The sequence below is a fragment of the Podospora bellae-mahoneyi genome, chromosome 4, assembly GCF_035222275.1.
Source record: "Podospora bellae-mahoneyi strain CBS 112042 chromosome 4, whole genome shotgun sequence".
Lineage (NCBI taxonomy): Eukaryota > Fungi > Ascomycota > Sordariomycetes > Sordariales > Podosporaceae > Podospora > Podospora bellae-mahoneyi.
Genome location: NC_085883.1, coordinates 2,016,964 through 2,032,160, shown reverse-complemented (window position 1 = coordinate 2,032,160; position 15,197 = coordinate 2,016,964). Strand labels below are relative to the sequence as shown.

Below are 15,197 nucleotides of genomic sequence, written 5' to 3'. Positions count from 1 at the left end.
TTTAACACCTACCTAGATATGCACGGGCAAGGGAATGGAATACACTTCTACGGCGCACAGTATCTTGTAGCTTCTATTTTGCAGACACAGCATGACCTAGTTGCGCAAGACTGCCCTGCACAAGCCCCCGAGCTGTCAAGCCATCAAAATGGAAGGTGGGGGATGAGGCGTCCACCTACGAAATGCTGATTGAAGAGCCCCACTGATAACGATAAGGCGACAAGCCCCGCCACTTCTGTGAGAAAGAAAGTTTGAAGTGAAGTTTGAAGTTTGAAGTTTTGCGCTAGCGGCGGTGTGCTGCGACCCGATATAGGGATACCTTAGATATACATATCCTATCCTCTTCGGAGACCGCATCCAGCGTTTCTGAGCCATAGGATGCTTAGTAGCTACCTTAAGTCAGTCATTGAGTTGCCTGCTCTCTATTGTGTTGGCACCTTAGCATTGTTGACAGGCTGGCTGTCAGTTGCTGTCTTTGTTGGCAGGTGAATAGCTGGCAGGTGAAAGTGGCCTCTAAAAGCGGGGTGGCATTCGGTTAGGGCGATATTTGCGGTTTGTGGGCAGAAACCATGACCCCGAATTGGCAGAAAAAATCTGTCTCCGCAGGAGCCATCGAAGCCCTCTTTTCCCTTTCTTCATCAATCGATCAAAAACCTTTATCTCTGGATTCTTTCCACAACACCACCAGAAAAAGGAGCGAGACCAGTACGACACCACGTATGTTCTTGTCTACTTCTTTTCTGAGCCTCCCATAAAACAGCCAAAAAAAAATTTGAAAAAACCAATAAAAGTAGCCCCTACGACACCACCACGACCCAAAACCAGACAGAAAAAAAAAGAAAAAAAAGAAAGCCCATCCTCTTCCGCCGCCCCGCCGACCATCCGACGACCGCGTCCGACTTCTCTCGCGACCTACTCGTCCACCTCCGCAGGAAAGGAACCATCTTCTTTGTCTACCGTCGCTACACTTTGCGTACGGTAACTTATTTGCAGGAACACCTCATTCCAAGCATCAGGTACGTTTTAGACTCGCGGACAAACGACTAACTTTCCCACACACTTTTGCCTCGAACTTTGAGACAGCAGAGGACTGGAGTTAGAGTTTACTGCAGGCAGCAGTGTTGCCTACAAAAGCCCTCTTTCTTTCAAAGTGCGAGAGTCACCACATTGCCCTTCTTCTATCCATCCATCATCACGTTTGAACATTTTGGAACCTCGAGATGATCGTCCACCCACCACCACCATCGCCAGCGACCCCTCCGCTGGCACCCCCACCACCCAGCACGCGAACAACAAATTCTCCACAAAGACACAGCTCCCACAGATCACTGACCGTGTCCACTCATCTTCTAGACCCAGCTATCATAATGGCCGCTCCCGTTGCCCCTGGCGCTGTCGACCAGCTTGCCGCTGATCTCGGTAACACTAGCCTCAACGGCGGTGAGAACCGCAATGCCCCCGCTATCGATACCAACGTGGCTGCTGGCCAGTTCCAGAACGAGGACCAGGAGGGCGCCGGCCCTACCCCCAACTCGGCCGCTCCTCACCCCCAGTCCTCGGCCTCCCTCTACGTCGGCGAGCTGGACCCGTCTGTGACTGAGGCCATGCTCTTCGAGCTCTTCTCCCAGATCGGCTCCGTTGCCTCGATTCGTGTCTGCCGCGACGCCGTCACTCGTCGCTCTCTCGGCTATGCCTATGTGAACTACAATGCCACTGCCGACGGCGAGAAGGCCCTCGAGGACCTCAACTACACTCTCATCAAGGGACGCCCCTGCCGCATCATGTGGTCTCAGCGTGACCCTGCTCTGCGCAAGACTGGCCAGGGCAACGTCTTTATTAAGAACCTTGATGTCGCCATCGACAACAAGGCGCTTCACGACACCTTCGCTGCTTTCGGTAACATCCTGAGCTGCAAGGTCGCCCAGGACGAGAACGGCAACTCCAAGGGTTACGGGTTCGTTCACTACGAGACCGACGAGGCTGCCGCCAACGCCATCAAGCACGTCAACGGCATGCTTCTCAACGAGAAGAAGGTCTATGTCGGCTACCACATCCCCAAGAAGGATCGCCAGAGCAAGTTTGAGGAGATGAAGGCCAACTTCACCAACGTCTACGTCAAGAACATCCCCGCCGAGGTCACCGACGAGGAGTTCCGTGAGCTCTTCGCCAAGTACGGCGATGTCACCTCCTCCTCCCTTGCCCGCTCTGACGAAGGCAAGAGCCGTGGCTTTGGCTTTGTCAACTTCACTACTCACGAAGCTGCTTCCAAGGCTGTTGAGGAGCTCAACGGCAAGGATTTCCGTGGTCAGGAGCTGTATGTCGGCCGTGCCCAGAAGAAGCACGAGCGCGAGGAGGAGCTCCGCAGGTCTTATGAGGCTGCTCGCCAGGAGAAGGCTAACAAATACCAAGGCGTCAACCTCTACATCAAGAACCTCGGAGATGATGTTGATGATGACAAGCTCCGCCAGATGTTCTCCGAGTACGGCCCCATCACCTCGGCCAAGGTCATGCGCGACAGCGTAGTTGAGTCCGCCGCTGAGGATGAGAAGGACAAGGAAAACAAGAAGGAGGGCGAGGAGGAGAAGGAGGGCGAAACCGCCGAGAAGAAGGCCGAGACCAAGGAGAAGCGCAAGCTCGGCAAGAGCAAGGGCTTCGGTTTCGTCTGCTTCAGCAACCCCGACGATGCCACCAAGGCCGTCACCGAGATGAACCAGCGCATGATTGACAACAAGCCCCTCTACGTCGCTCTCGCTCAGCGCAAGGATGTTCGCAAGAGCCAGCTCGAGGCCAGCATCCAGGCCCGCAACCAGCTCCGCATGCAGCAGGCTGCCGCCCAGGCTGGTATTCCTCAGCAGTTTATGCAACAGCCAGTTTACTATGCTCCCGGTCAGCAGCCTGGCTTTATGCCCCCCACCGGCGGCCGTGGCATGCCCTTCGCTCAGGGAGCTATGGGCATCCCTCCCCAGGGTGGTCGTCCCGGCCAGTACCCTCCCTATGCTGGTCAGCAGGGCGGCCGTGGCGGCATGCCTCCCCAGCAGATGCCCATCTACCCAATGGGTGCTTTCCCTCCCAACTTTGCCCAGCCCAATAACCCTCAGTTCCTTGCTGCCATGCAGCAGATCCAGGCTGCTGCTATCCAAGGTGGCCGTGGCGGTCCTGGCCCTCGTGGCGTGCAGGGCATGCCTCCTCAGATCCCCGGTGGTCCCGTCGCCGGCTTCCCTCCCAACGGCAGATCCCAGAACGGCATGGGCCGTGGTGCCGGTGGCAACCGTGGTGGCTTTGCCGGCGGCCGTGGCGGTGCTCCCTCCGCTGGTCCCGCCGATGTGAACATCGCCGCTGTTCTCCACACCCAGCTCGCCGCTGCCGCTTCTCCTGCCCAGCAGAAGCAGATCCTCGGCGAGAGCCTCTTCCCCAAGATCCAGGCCATCCAGCCCGAGCTTGCTGGCAAGATCACCGGCATGCTCTTGGAGATGGAGAACCAGGAGCTCATCAACCTGTAAGCTCTTCCGCTTGTTTCTGTGTCATTGAAGAACATTGTGCTAACCTTTTGACTCTAGCATTGAGGATGAGGCTGCTCTCAACGCCAAGGTCGGCGAGGCCATGAACGTCTATGACGAGTACGTCAAGACTCAAGCCACTGGCGAGGCCAAGGGTGAGGAGCCCAAGGCCGAGGAGAAGGCCGAGGAGAAGGCTTAGATGCGGCGACACGAATACGAATGATTCACACAGCAAGCCCGACTTTTTTCCTTTGGGGATGCGCTTTCTTATCTGTTTCCTTTCGGTTCTTCTCGGTCGATCTTGCGCAAGGGGGTCGGGAAAAGTTTTTGATACCAGCTTTAGCAGCGCAACATGATGTTCTTCTCGTCCAACGTGCCCGGTCGAGGAGGTTCGGCATCGGAAGGGATTTTTCTTTCGGGAGGTTATGAAACGAGGGCGCACAGCTAACGAGATGATTATCGTGGCATTTGCTATGACATTGATACGTTATGGTCATGTAACTTGCGGTAGACTTGCTTATGATTTGGCTGGTGGGAGTTTTTTTTAGTATGGGAGGGAGGGGAAGGAAGGAACATTTTTTTTTCCTTTTTCTCTTTTGTATGTTTGCAAAATGGCGCGGCCATCTTTGCAGACTATCACCACTACTACTCACTCACCAGCAACATCAACAACAACAACAACAAGGATTTGGGGCAGGGGGACGGGATAATTGTGTTTTTTTATTTGTTTTTATCTCATCAACCGACTCTCGGGACTGGCGTTCTACGGTTGTTTTTCCTGGGGTGGTTGGGAATTTTTCGGGAGCTGTTATGGGCTCGGATGACAAAGACAAAAATGGCATCACACAATCACCAAATACCCCCCTCTCGGTCGGTTCTTCTCTCTGTGTATCAGTGCGGTTCTCTGGTGATGGTGTGGAGGACTGGCTCTTGGTGGATGAGAAGGAAAACTCAGTGTTCTGGAACTTATGTCAAGTATGAAGATAGGACAAGATTGTATTTTTATGATGATTGCGTTCTCGGGTGCTTGATGTGTTGTTGTTATTGGGTAGGGGATTGGTAGGGCATAGAGAGGTTTGTATCTGATGTTTATGGTGATGTATTGTGACACCACTCGGCGCCAGTGTCTCATGATTTTATCTTTCTAGATGTCTGTGATGGTGAGGCGTTGATCTCGGAAGCTAAAGTTGCACAACATGTCTCTGCCGTGCCACAACTTTGCATTTTCCACGACGGGACAGTCTTTCGACCTGGGGTAGAATAAGAAGGAAACCTTTGACTCGGTAAAAGGTGTGTGACGTGCCGTCTTGCACTTTTTTTTTTCTTTTCTTTTCTTTTTCTTTTTTTTTTTTTGGAATAAACAGCGTGTCTACCAACCATCTTTGAAGACCTGTTTGCCTACCCTTTCAACCCCATCACCTATCTTTCATCCACAACCAAGAACCCCGTCCTGTCAAGTCACTTTCACCGTATCATTGATGTCTCACCCCAGCCCAAAAACCCCACTCCCGACCAGCGAAACTAGACAAAAGACATGAACCCAAAAGTGCACCACCGGTCCCCCCAGGACTTTCTCTTCGCTTTCCTTCCTCCCTTGTACGAGGTTGAGCCGGGCATAAGCCCGGTAGATAGGCCAGATGTGGTAACTTCCCAGTGACAGCGCCACAAGCGCAGACAAAGAGTCGAAGTTTGGTCGGAGCAGGAAGATGAGGGTGATTAGGTTGGTCGAGAGGAGGAGGCCGCCATAGTTTTGGAGGATGAGGAGGGCTTGGGGGGATGCGGAGGGGAGTTGGGAATGGGGGAAGAACAAAAAGGAGAGGGAGGCGGGGGTTTCGGTCAGGAGGTGAAGGAGGAGGGAGAGTTTAAGGAGGGGAGTAGGGACGGGGGTTGTCATTGAGGAGGGGGGGCGGACTGACAAAGGTTAGTGAGGGGGGTGGAGTGATGAAATGGAAAACTTACAGTATCTCCTGGATTAGTGCTGCGGAAAAGTAGGCTTGTGGTGGTGGTGAGAAATGTGGAAGAAAAGCCGGTGGAAAGGTTGGTGTTTACTTTGGTGAGATTTAACTGTGTTTGCCAAGATACACACATATATATATGGGGAAATGGTTTGACAGGGGATGGGATAAAACTGGGGTTTTATGTAACACATCCCCGAAAATTGGATTGCTCGTAAAAAAAAAAAAAACAATGTTAGATGAGAGTAAGGAAAAGGATAAGGTGATCAGTGTCACCATCTTGTGGTACCTAGATTACCTTTTACATAGTTGCTCGCAAGTCTCAAAAGGTGTCTCTGTACGTATCTTTGAGGTTTGAGGAGCCTGTTTCTTAGTTGCCTGGTAGAATAGATGAGGTTTTCGGTCTGGACATAACCATTTCACAGACACCAACCAATCTCACAGCGTCTGTCTCCTTTATCAGTCACTTATACAATATTATACACCCCTCATCCAGTCACATATCCTATATCCCCGCCCTCACGCTTTGACTCCCATCACCTCGTCCCCCCCCCCTCCCAACCCAATCTTCTCCCCCAACCTTCTCGCAACATCCATAAACACCCCCGCCCTCTCCGACTCCGGCTCCGCCACCACCGTCGGCTTCCCTCTGCTCGCATCCTCCCCGATATTAGGATGGAGCGGTACATCCCCCAAAAATTCCATACCATAATCCTCACACATCTTCTTCACCCCCTCCGTCCCCCCAAACACAGGTGTCTTTGTGCTGCAACAGGGACAAGTAAACAAACTCATATTCTGCACCAACCCCAAAACAGGTACATCCACCTTTTCAAACATCTCCACCCCCTTCACAGCGTCCTTGACAGCCAGCGTGTGCGGCGTCGTGACGATAACCGCCCCCGATAGGGGTATCTGCTGCGTGATCGACAATTGAATATCACCCGTCCCAGGCGGTAGGTCAAGAACTAAAACATCCAACCCAGGCGACCAGTCCACGTCGTGTAGGAGTTGTTGTATAGCCTTTAGAAGCATGGGTCCTCGCCAGACGATGGGGGCGGATTCGGAGCCGATGAGGTACCCTATTGACATTGTCTTGACGCCGTAGTTGGTCAGGGGGATGAGCTGGTTTTTGGGGGTGAGGTTCGGGGGGGAGTTGAGGGAGAAGAGGGTTGGTACGGAGGGGCCGAAGAGGTCGGTGTCGAGGAGGCCGGTGCGGTGGCCTAGGCGGGTGAAGGCGAGGGAGAGGTTGGCTGCGATGGTGGATTTGCCTACGCCGCCTTTGGCGGAGGAGATGGCGATGATGTGGGCGACGGAGGGGATGGGGCGTTTGGCTGGGAGGCCGCGTTGGAAGCGGGGGATGGTGCCTTTTTGGGGGAGACCCTGGGAGTTTGTTAGTGGGATGGTGAAGAGAGAGAGGAGAGGTGTGGTTTGGCTTGAGGGTTGACTTACAAGGGGGTTCTCATGGCTATGTTTTGGCGTGGTTGATGAGAAGAACCTCCTGGGGACCAACAGGGTCGAGGGGGGGAGTTTTGTTGGCATTGTCAAAGGGTTTTGGAAGTTATGTGGTTATCATGGCGGGTTCGACTGCTAATTTTTGAAGAATTTTAAATATTAAGTCGCCAAAATTATGTCGTGATACCCATCATGTTGTTCCCATACGAATTTACCTACATCAACCAAATGCTCAAACCAAGAGCTCTCACCCCTGCACCTCTTCCCAGTGCGCGCACAGTAACCTCCACACAGTGACCCCACTCCCCTACATGCAGCAAATTCTGCCTTTTTCCACCGCCAAAATATTCTCGATCTGCTCTACCAAAAATTTACTTGCAAGTGGATGCACTGCTTGCGCATTGCAGATTCAGATCCCCAAAAGCTGCAACTTTTTCCCAGGTAACAAGCAGTGTGCCTACCAATCAGCAAACAATGGCGCCAGTAGCAAAGAAAGTAAAGCCCTCGAAGCGGTTCGCGCAGTTCGACGAGAAGGTTATCGCAAGGGATTTCGACATTGAGAACGAGCCTCAATCCGAAGATGAGCGCAGTGGGAGCGACGAGTCGGAGGATGAGCTGGCGGGGACGGAGCACTATGTTACTGTCGGGTATGTTAATTGGAAACCGAGTGTTTGGCTGCGCAAATGCTGACGGTGGTTATGGAATAGCAAGAGTAAACTCCGCGAGAAAGAAGGCATCATGCTCGGCCCTGAATACCGCGGCGCGCGGGTGAGTCGAGCGGCGCTGGAACAGAGTAGTGATGAGTATGATGTTGAAGAGGATGAAGAGGATGAAGAGGAAGAAGAGTTTGACGATCCCTCCATGGCCGACCTCGAGCGCGATCAGAACTTTGACGACGACTTCGAGATTGTTAGCGACAATGCACTTGGCGAAAGTGATGAGGAAAGATTCAGGGACTATGTCTTCCGTGCTAGCTCTAAGCCTAAGTTAGAGAAGGCGAAGGCGAATGGGAAGGCGAAAGAGGAGCTGAAGACCAAGGGGAGGATTTCCAAAAGGCCGACGGCTGCTGATTTCATGACTTCTTCGGGTGAGGAGAATGAAGGCGAGGAAGAAGATGAGGACTCTGAGGAGGAAGATGAAGAGGAGGACTCTGAGGAATATGACTCTGAGGAATACGACTCGGTGGCGGATGGAAACGAGATGTTTGACTTGGAGGCGGGAGAGGGGTCTGACGACTCAGAGGAGGATAGCGAAGAGGGTGAGAAGGGCAATGACGACGAGGATGAAGATGAGGAGGAGGAGGAGGACGAGGACGAGGACGACCAAGACGACTTCCGCAGGGCCCTCAAGAACGACAAAAAGTTCAACGAAGACCCCGACAGTTCCAAGCTTCGCGAAGCCCTCAAGGAAGACAAAAAGTCGATTGTCTCTGCCATGTCCCAGGCTGCCAAAGCAGACGCTGACAAGGGGATGGCCGTCCGCGTCCAGCGCCGCGCCTTTGACTCCATCCTCAACCTCCGCATTCGCCTCCAAAAAGCTCTGGTTGCCTCCAACACCTTCAACGAGGTGGAAAACAACCAAGAAATCTCCAACAAGCCGTACCAAGCAGCCGAGGAGGCCGCTGTCAAGCTCTGGAATACAATCGATAGTGTCCGCACCAGCTTCCTGCCCGAACAGGCCCGTGCCAAGGTTGGCGAGAAGAGAAAGAGGGATACCATCGATGTCGACACTTCCAGCCAAGAGATATGGGAGAATATGCTTGCCACCGAGGAAGTCGCCCTTGCTCACAGACGCAAGGTCCTAGAGAAGTGGTCCGAAAGAGTCAAGAAGAACACGACCACCGGCGCCGCAACCCGCAACCTCGTCAAGAACGAATCTCAAACTCTTCTTTCCGCCCTCGACAGTCAGCTTGTCTCCTCGGATCGTCTTGTCAAGCGCGCCCGTATCCCCCGCTCCTGCGCTCCTGCCCAAGCCGCCAAGAAGGTGGAAGAAGACGTCGAGATCTACGACGATGCCGACTTTTACCAATTGCTGCTCAAGGAGTTGGTTGACCAGCGCTCTGCGGACACTGGTGCTCCAGGAGAGTCGGTCACTACTGTGAGATGGGCTGCCTTGAAGGAGGCCAAGGTACGGAAGCAGGTGGATAGAAAGGCTAGCAAGGGGAGAAAGCTGCGGTATACAGTGCATGAGAAGCTCCAAAACTTCATGGCGCCCGAGGACAGGAGACAATGGGAAGAGCATGCTATTGATCGGTTGTTTGGGGCACTGTTTGGGCAAAAGCTTGCACTCAAGGAGGAGGATGACAAGGAAGAAGAGGAGGAGGACGACGAGGAGATGGGTGGTGTTAGCCTTGAGGAGGCGGGGTTGAAGTTATTTAGGAGCTGAGCAAACTTTAGAGGTATATAATGCGCGCTGGAAAGAATGGAAGATATAATGGAGATGCCTCCTTGTGGATAAACTACATTGGTTCGTGAACTGTCTTTTTTCAAGCTGTGTTTGCTTTGGCTCACCTGTACTTTGCCTCAATCTGGAAATCTTTCTTTCTACTGGAGCTGTCTCAGTCTGCCTCTTTAAATAGCCACAGCTTTATGCCGTACTTTTCAGGATAATTCTTGAGACAGGAGACTTTTGCCTGTCCACGATAGTGCGAGCACCGTGCGAAAACCCAGTTCAAGTGAATCTAGAAATGGTCCGTGCGTTTACTATTCTGGTCTCCCATCCTGGGTTGAATGAGCATCACGCGCCCCGCCAACTTTTCAACCGTCATCCTTCGACACGACTGCAAAGTATCCATCGACTTTGGATCTTCGCACGTGCAAAACACAGTCAACATGAGCGCTGAACTAGAAGCCGAGAGACAAGAGTACGAGAATCAGGTATGTGCAACCCCTACCCATCCCCTGCTGCTTGAACCGTGTCACTAAGCCGACTGAATCCAGCTTGAACTCGTCGTCACATCGCTCAAAGATGATCCCGATAACGCCGAACTCCAGACCCTCAAGGGTGACCTTGAGGGCATGATTCAGATGATCAATGATTCCATCGCTGAGTTGAAGCCTAAATCCGCGCCCGCGCCGCCGAAGCGACAGGCCTCCCCACCGCCAGCGCCAAAGGAGAAGTGGTCGCGAGAGAACCACCCAGCCTTCAAGAAAGCCGGCCCCGAAGCGGCCGAGGAGAAGGAGTCGGACGTCGTTGTAAACTACCAAGTCAACGACACAGTGATGGCCAAATGGGCGACAGGTGACAAGGGCTTCTACCCGGCGAGAATCACGTCAGTTACCGGCTCCAAGACCGCGCCGATTTACACTGTCAAGTTCAAGAGCTATGATACGGTTGAGACGTTGAGAGCGAAGGATATAAAGCCCATGCCTGCCCAGAAGCGCAAAGCTGACGGGATCAGCACAGCGCCTACAGCCGGCCCATCTTCTTCATCATCTACCCCAGCCTACGGTTCGGGTTCTGCGACGCCAACAGTGAACAATGGGATCGTCAAGTCTGCTCCTGCTGACATGTACCCCCAGGCGCAGGCCGCGGCGGAGAACAACCCAGACGAGAAGCCGAAACCGAAGTTCAAGAAGATAAAGGCGACGAAGGAGCTGGAGGCGGGGAAGAATAAGTGGCAGGAGTTTACTCAAAAGGGAAAGTTTGGGAAGGCTGCGAAGAAGGAGAGCATGTTCCGCACGCCGGAGGGTGTCAAGGGAAGAGGTATGTCTTGTCTGATGTCCACTTGCATGGGAAACCGATTGCTAACTTGCTGCATAGTCGGGTTTACTGGCTCTGGCCAGACCATGCGCAAAGACCCTACCCGCAGTCGGCACATCTACCAACCCAACGAAGATCTGGATTGAGCAATTCTTCAAAAGAGTCTTGGACTAACTTGGGTTGTTTTCTACTTTCAGAACCTTTTTCCGGCCCCCCATGGGAGACTATTCATTCTCGTCCCGGCGTTCATAGCGGCATCATCATTCGACACATCATCAGCAAGGAGGACATGACGGCTAGCGTTGGGATCAACTGGCTGAGATCACTGGGAGGGAATTTGGCGTTTATGGTCTTGCTATCATTCGCTCGGGTTGCTCCCTGGTTTGCCCTGCTCTTGATTCTGTTTCTAATTTTGAGAAGAAGATGGATGGCTAACAGTGGTGCTCCGCAATATGTGACCAAACCAGCTACTTCACCAATAGAGGCTCAGTTGGCCGACCTTTGTTGAGTATCTTGCGCATAATCACGGGGCAAGGGGCTAATGGAAGGCTGTACATAGATTCGATTGGCCTGGGAGATGGCGGGTCATTGGGGCTGCCATCTCACTTGTTGCAGTTCTGTAGTAATAAGATACCCTACGCTATCCATCTTGTTGAGTCCTGCTGTTTTGGGGCCACGGGAGCGTTGGGGGTTGAAACTCCACACATGTCACCGCCAACACCCTCATTGTCTGGCACTACTCCACGCCACAACCAAACTTTGCAGTCTGCCTAGGCATTTGATTTTGAATTTCTGGCAGTGTTTTCGTGGCGCGGTAGTATAGCGGTCATTACAGTCCCGAGTTTGAGCGAAGACCCAGGTTCGACTCCTGGCCCGCCACGCAACGTTTGTCTTTCCAGCGTTTGCTTTTTTTTTTCTTTTTTTTCTTCTTTTTTTTTCTTCATAACATTGCTCAGCAATCGGGTTGCTGTTTTGGATGATATCGGATATCTTTGTACTGTTCTACCTTGTATATGCTAGACTGAAACCTGCACTGTCCCTGTTTGTCCCTGAAAGAAAGAAATGAACAAGACGCCATCCATCATCACCACACGCGCCGCCTCCAGCCCAGGGGTATGTTTGTTTGTAATGTAGAAGATGAAAGAGAACTCCCGGATAGCCGAAAAATCAGAAATGATAGCAAGGAAGATGTCTCCCAGATCCAAACAAAAAAAAATAAAAAAAAAAAAAAAAAAAAAAAACCATGTTAGTTACCCTGACCAAAGAAGTCCCATTGCCAAATATCACCACTGGTATCAAGCATGTCCGAATTTCCCAAACAAAAAGAAAGAAAAAATAGAAAGCCCCCCCCCAAAACCCCTTTACACATCCCCAATCTCAACAATCGTCTTATGGCCCCCAGCCCCTGACCCACCTCCATAAAGCATCTCCATCACCCTCCCCTTCTGCCGGCTCCTCACCCCCTCAAGATACCCCCCCGCCTCCTCCAACCCCCTCACTTGCTCCTCCAGCGTCAGGGTGCTAGAGTTGATACTCCTCACCAGCGGACTGACAAGCTTCCTCCTCAGCGCCTCCAGACTAGCCTTGAGAGCCAACAACTTCTGGTTATGCTCCACCAGCACACCCTTATTTCTCACCGTCTTCTCCCTCACATCCTTCAGCAGTTCCCGATTCTTCTCAAACTTTGCTAGTTCCCCCTTTTTAGCGCCTAGGAGACGGACCCAGAGGGAAGAGAGGAGGTCGTTGTGGAGGGACTCCTGATTTGATGACTCGCGCGTTACGGTTCGGGTCAGGGTTAGGAACTGGGAGTCTATTGAAGAGAAGAGTCGAAACAGGGATAAGGAGTGGGAGAGTTCGGATTCTACCGCCTCTTCGAGCACGTTCAGTAGTTCGTTGAATGTGCGTTGGAGGGTTCGCTGTGTCCGCTGGGGGTGGGTCGGGCCGAAGATGGAGGGGATGAAAGGGAGGGATAAGATGTTGTTGATGAGGGGAGACGGGGGGGGTGAGGAGGAGAGGGTGGAGAGTTCGCGACGGGCCCAGGACATGGTGATCAGAATCCCGTCAATGTCCCCGTCGACGTTGGCGAAGAATTTGGTCAGCTCCAACGACAAAATCTGGAGGGAGTCGGCCAGGTCGTCGAGGGTGGAGACGATTAGGGGGGCCGAGGTGAGGTTACTTGTTCTGATGGATTCGGACAGGTCCCAGACAGCGACCGAGGTGGCTTGGAGGGATGTCACTTGGGCTGCGCCGTTTTCGGAGTAGTAAATCAATGGCTCGAGCGAGCGGGCGACGGAGGCGACTTTGACGAGGTCGGGGACTGGAGGAGGGGTGAGGGGGTGGGTGAGGTGACGCGTCACGATGAAAGAGAGGAGGGCAATGAGGAGGGAGGTGAAGAGAGAGGTTTTGGACCGTGTGACGGATTGGGAGACGCGCCGGAAAAAGTTGATGGTGGCATCGATGGGTTCGGTGCGGTGTTGGACTTCGGCGCGGACGGCGAAGCGAATGTCTGAAGACACGGCATGAGATTTGCGTTGTGCGGTGATGGGAGAGAGGAAATAAGAGCAAAACTCACAGTTATCAGCAATTTCTTCTTCTGGTTTTGGCGTCGTCACGGGTCCATCCCGAACTGGCGAAAATTCTGGAATCGCACTCAAAGCCACCCCTCTTCCTTGCTGCTGCTCCTCCTCCTCCCAGTCCTCCTGTTTAATCTTGATGGTGGTCTCGTCGATGCTCCCCAGCTTCTTATGCTCCTGCTGCTGGTTCTTTCCGTATATTTGATGATTCTTCCAGTAGTTGTCCTCCAACTCTGGACTCCTCTCCTTCTCCGGGGACACACTCTCCGGCAACCTCGTCCTGATCGCCTCCTGCAAGATCTCATCATTCAACCAGTGTGCATCCTCCCCCCTTTGCCCACAACCCCATCCATACCCCGCCAGCCTATCCATCACACTATCGGGACTATCCTCCCTCATCGACCTCCCCAGCAAATCATACTGCCTGTTAAACTCATCCCGCTGGCCGTCACTCCTGATCACCGTCTGGGGCTGCCAGAAGCCGCTGCTGCGACCTCCGTCTCCCAGCCGTCTCCACGCCGGAGGAGAATATCCGCCCCCAGAAACCTCCAGATCCTCTAGATCGCTGTCCCCCTCCCCTATCTCTGTCTCGCTCAGCGGATCGGTCGCGGCCGAGTGGTACCCGTACGACGGTTGCAACGACTTGGGTTGTTTGTTGCTGCCGTAGTAATCTGCCATCTTTGCCGTGTCCACCATCACCGTCGCTGCCGTCTCTTTCCCTACTATCCCGTTCCTTATCCCTCGACGACCGCTTCTCACTCTTACTCCCGCTCCTGATCTTCAACAGCGACGACGACGTCCTCTTCTCCTTTTCCCTCCTCCGTTCGCTCCCCCAGCCAAGTTCCCCGATAAGCTCCCTCCCGGGCAACAACCCCGGCCTCAGATCCTCAATCTCCTGCTTCCTCTTCTTGATCCTCCGCCTCCGTTCGTACTCCCTCTGCTCCTCCCTCTCCTCCGCGTCAGGCTCCTCGATAATGGGCTGGAGCACCGTCTTTTGAAACTCGCCGTCTTCCTCCTCGGAGTAGAACGGGCCCCGCAGAGAAAAAAACTGCTTGATCCGGTAGAAGAAATTGGCCCTTGACGCGGGCGTGGATGATTTGATTATAGGCGGGAGGTAGAGCAAGGCGAAGAAAAGTGAGACGACTAGGGACGCGATCCAGGCTGAGGGCGCGATGGTGATGCTGATTAGGGAGACGTTATTGTTGATTGTGAAGAGTGAGGGCATTAGAGATGAATGAAGTGAATGAAATGATTCGGTCAGGAAAAAAAAGGGGGAGGATATGGATGACCGAAGCGGAGCTAGGGAGATAAGTAGGTAGACTGGTGGTGTGGTAGGGATGAGAGGAGGAGGGGTGAGGAGGGGTGTGCGGGCGTTTGGTTTGGCTATCAGTTCCAGGCAGCGGTGTGGTAGTGTTCTTGGTAGTGTTCGTTTGGGCTATCAGACAAGCTGAAATAAAACGAGCGATGCGAAAAGGCCTGCTTTACTTTTGCGTTCTGTATATGTTCTGTGTTGTTGTTTGTATTTCCCAAGAAGAAGATGAAAATGAAAATGAAAATAAAAATGAAAATAGAAATAAAAATAAAAATAAAAATAAAAAATCTAGAAAACACAAATCTGGAATGAGAGACCCCATTCAATAATTCCCTTTTGGTCTCCCCTCTCAGCTGTGACTCTCACCCATCCCTCAGTCCACACAACGCACACTGCGAACGTCCCTCATCCCTCAGGCCGCGCGCGCACGGCCAGCTCATAAAACCCCACCAATATCATCGCGTGGTAATAAACCTATCCCCCCAACACCCCGCTCTGCCCTAAAAAAAATAAGAGGCTGGGATCCATCCATTGCCTCCTTCTTCGGCACTCAAACCAACGCCCTGTACACGAGTTGTCAGACACCTCTCACAAACCAATCATCTTCCTCGCGCAACGCGCTTTGAACAAGGTCGGTGCCGTTTCAGGTTGTGTAACCGTCGGTCCAAACAAACTTTTATGGGCGTACTTCTCTGGTTGGTTA

General features: G+C 52.9%; 6 protein-coding genes and 1 non-coding gene across 7 annotated transcripts; 3 read left to right on the top strand and 4 right to left on the bottom strand.

Annotated features, from left to right (window-relative positions):
* Positions 1–568: 568 nt before the first annotated feature.
* Positions 569–4,560, top strand: PAB1 (Protein phosphatase PP2A regulatory subunit B). The gene is made up of 2 exons (XM_062879198.1): positions 569–3,496; positions 3,558–4,560. Exons 1-2 carry the CDS (start codon positions 1,221–1,223, stop codon positions 3,694–3,696), a joined length of 2,415 nt encoding a protein of 804 aa, XP_062732296.1. The 5' UTR covers positions 569–1,220; the 3' UTR covers positions 3,697–4,560.
* A 420-nt stretch (positions 4,561–4,980) lies between these two features.
* QC761_409245 (uncharacterized protein) lies at positions 4,981–5,391 on the bottom strand (the record flags this gene model as incomplete). Its single annotated transcript, XM_062879199.1, has 1 exon — positions 4,981–5,391. One exon carries the CDS (start codon positions 5,389–5,391, stop codon positions 4,981–4,983), a length of 411 nt encoding a protein of 136 aa, XP_062732295.1.
* Positions 5,392–5,733: 342 nt separating this feature from the next.
* QC761_409250 (uncharacterized protein) lies at positions 5,734–7,127 on the bottom strand. The gene is made up of 2 exons (XM_062879200.1): positions 6,905–7,127; positions 5,734–6,835 (listed from the first exon to the last, which is right to left on the bottom strand). Exons 1-2 carry the CDS (start codon positions 6,992–6,994, stop codon positions 5,972–5,974), a joined length of 954 nt encoding a protein of 317 aa, XP_062732294.1. The 5' UTR covers positions 6,995–7,127; the 3' UTR covers positions 5,734–5,971.
* Positions 7,128–7,381: 254 nt separating this feature from the next.
* BFR2 (rRNA-processing protein bfr2) lies at positions 7,382–9,292 on the top strand (the record flags this gene model as incomplete). The annotated part of the gene is made up of 2 exons (XM_062879201.1): positions 7,382–7,554; positions 7,615–9,292. The coding sequence occupies 2 exons, from the start codon at positions 7,382–7,384 to the stop codon at positions 9,290–9,292; spliced, it is 1,851 nt and encodes a 616-aa protein (XP_062732293.1).
* Positions 9,293–9,590: 298 nt separating this feature from the next.
* Positions 9,591–11,256, top strand: QC761_409270 (uncharacterized protein). Its single transcript, XM_062879202.1, has 3 exons — positions 9,591–9,783; positions 9,847–10,616; positions 10,670–11,256. The coding sequence occupies exons 1-3, from the start codon at positions 9,637–9,639 to the stop codon at positions 11,115–11,117; spliced, it is 1,365 nt and encodes a 454-aa protein (XP_062732292.1). The 5' UTR covers positions 9,591–9,636; the 3' UTR covers positions 11,118–11,256.
* Positions 11,257–11,417: 161 nt separating this feature from the next.
* On the bottom strand, positions 11,418–11,488 carry QC761_0066570. The gene has a single exon. It is a non-coding gene; the product is annotated as a tRNA-Ser (tRNA).
* A 482-nt stretch (positions 11,489–11,970) lies between these two features.
* QC761_409280 (uncharacterized protein) lies at positions 11,971–13,878 on the bottom strand (the record flags this gene model as incomplete). The annotated part of the gene is made up of 2 exons (XM_062879203.1): positions 11,971–13,115; positions 13,182–13,878. 2 exons carry the CDS (start codon positions 13,876–13,878, stop codon positions 11,971–11,973), a joined length of 1,842 nt encoding a protein of 613 aa, XP_062732291.1.
* Positions 13,879–15,197: the final 1,319 nt, after the last annotated feature.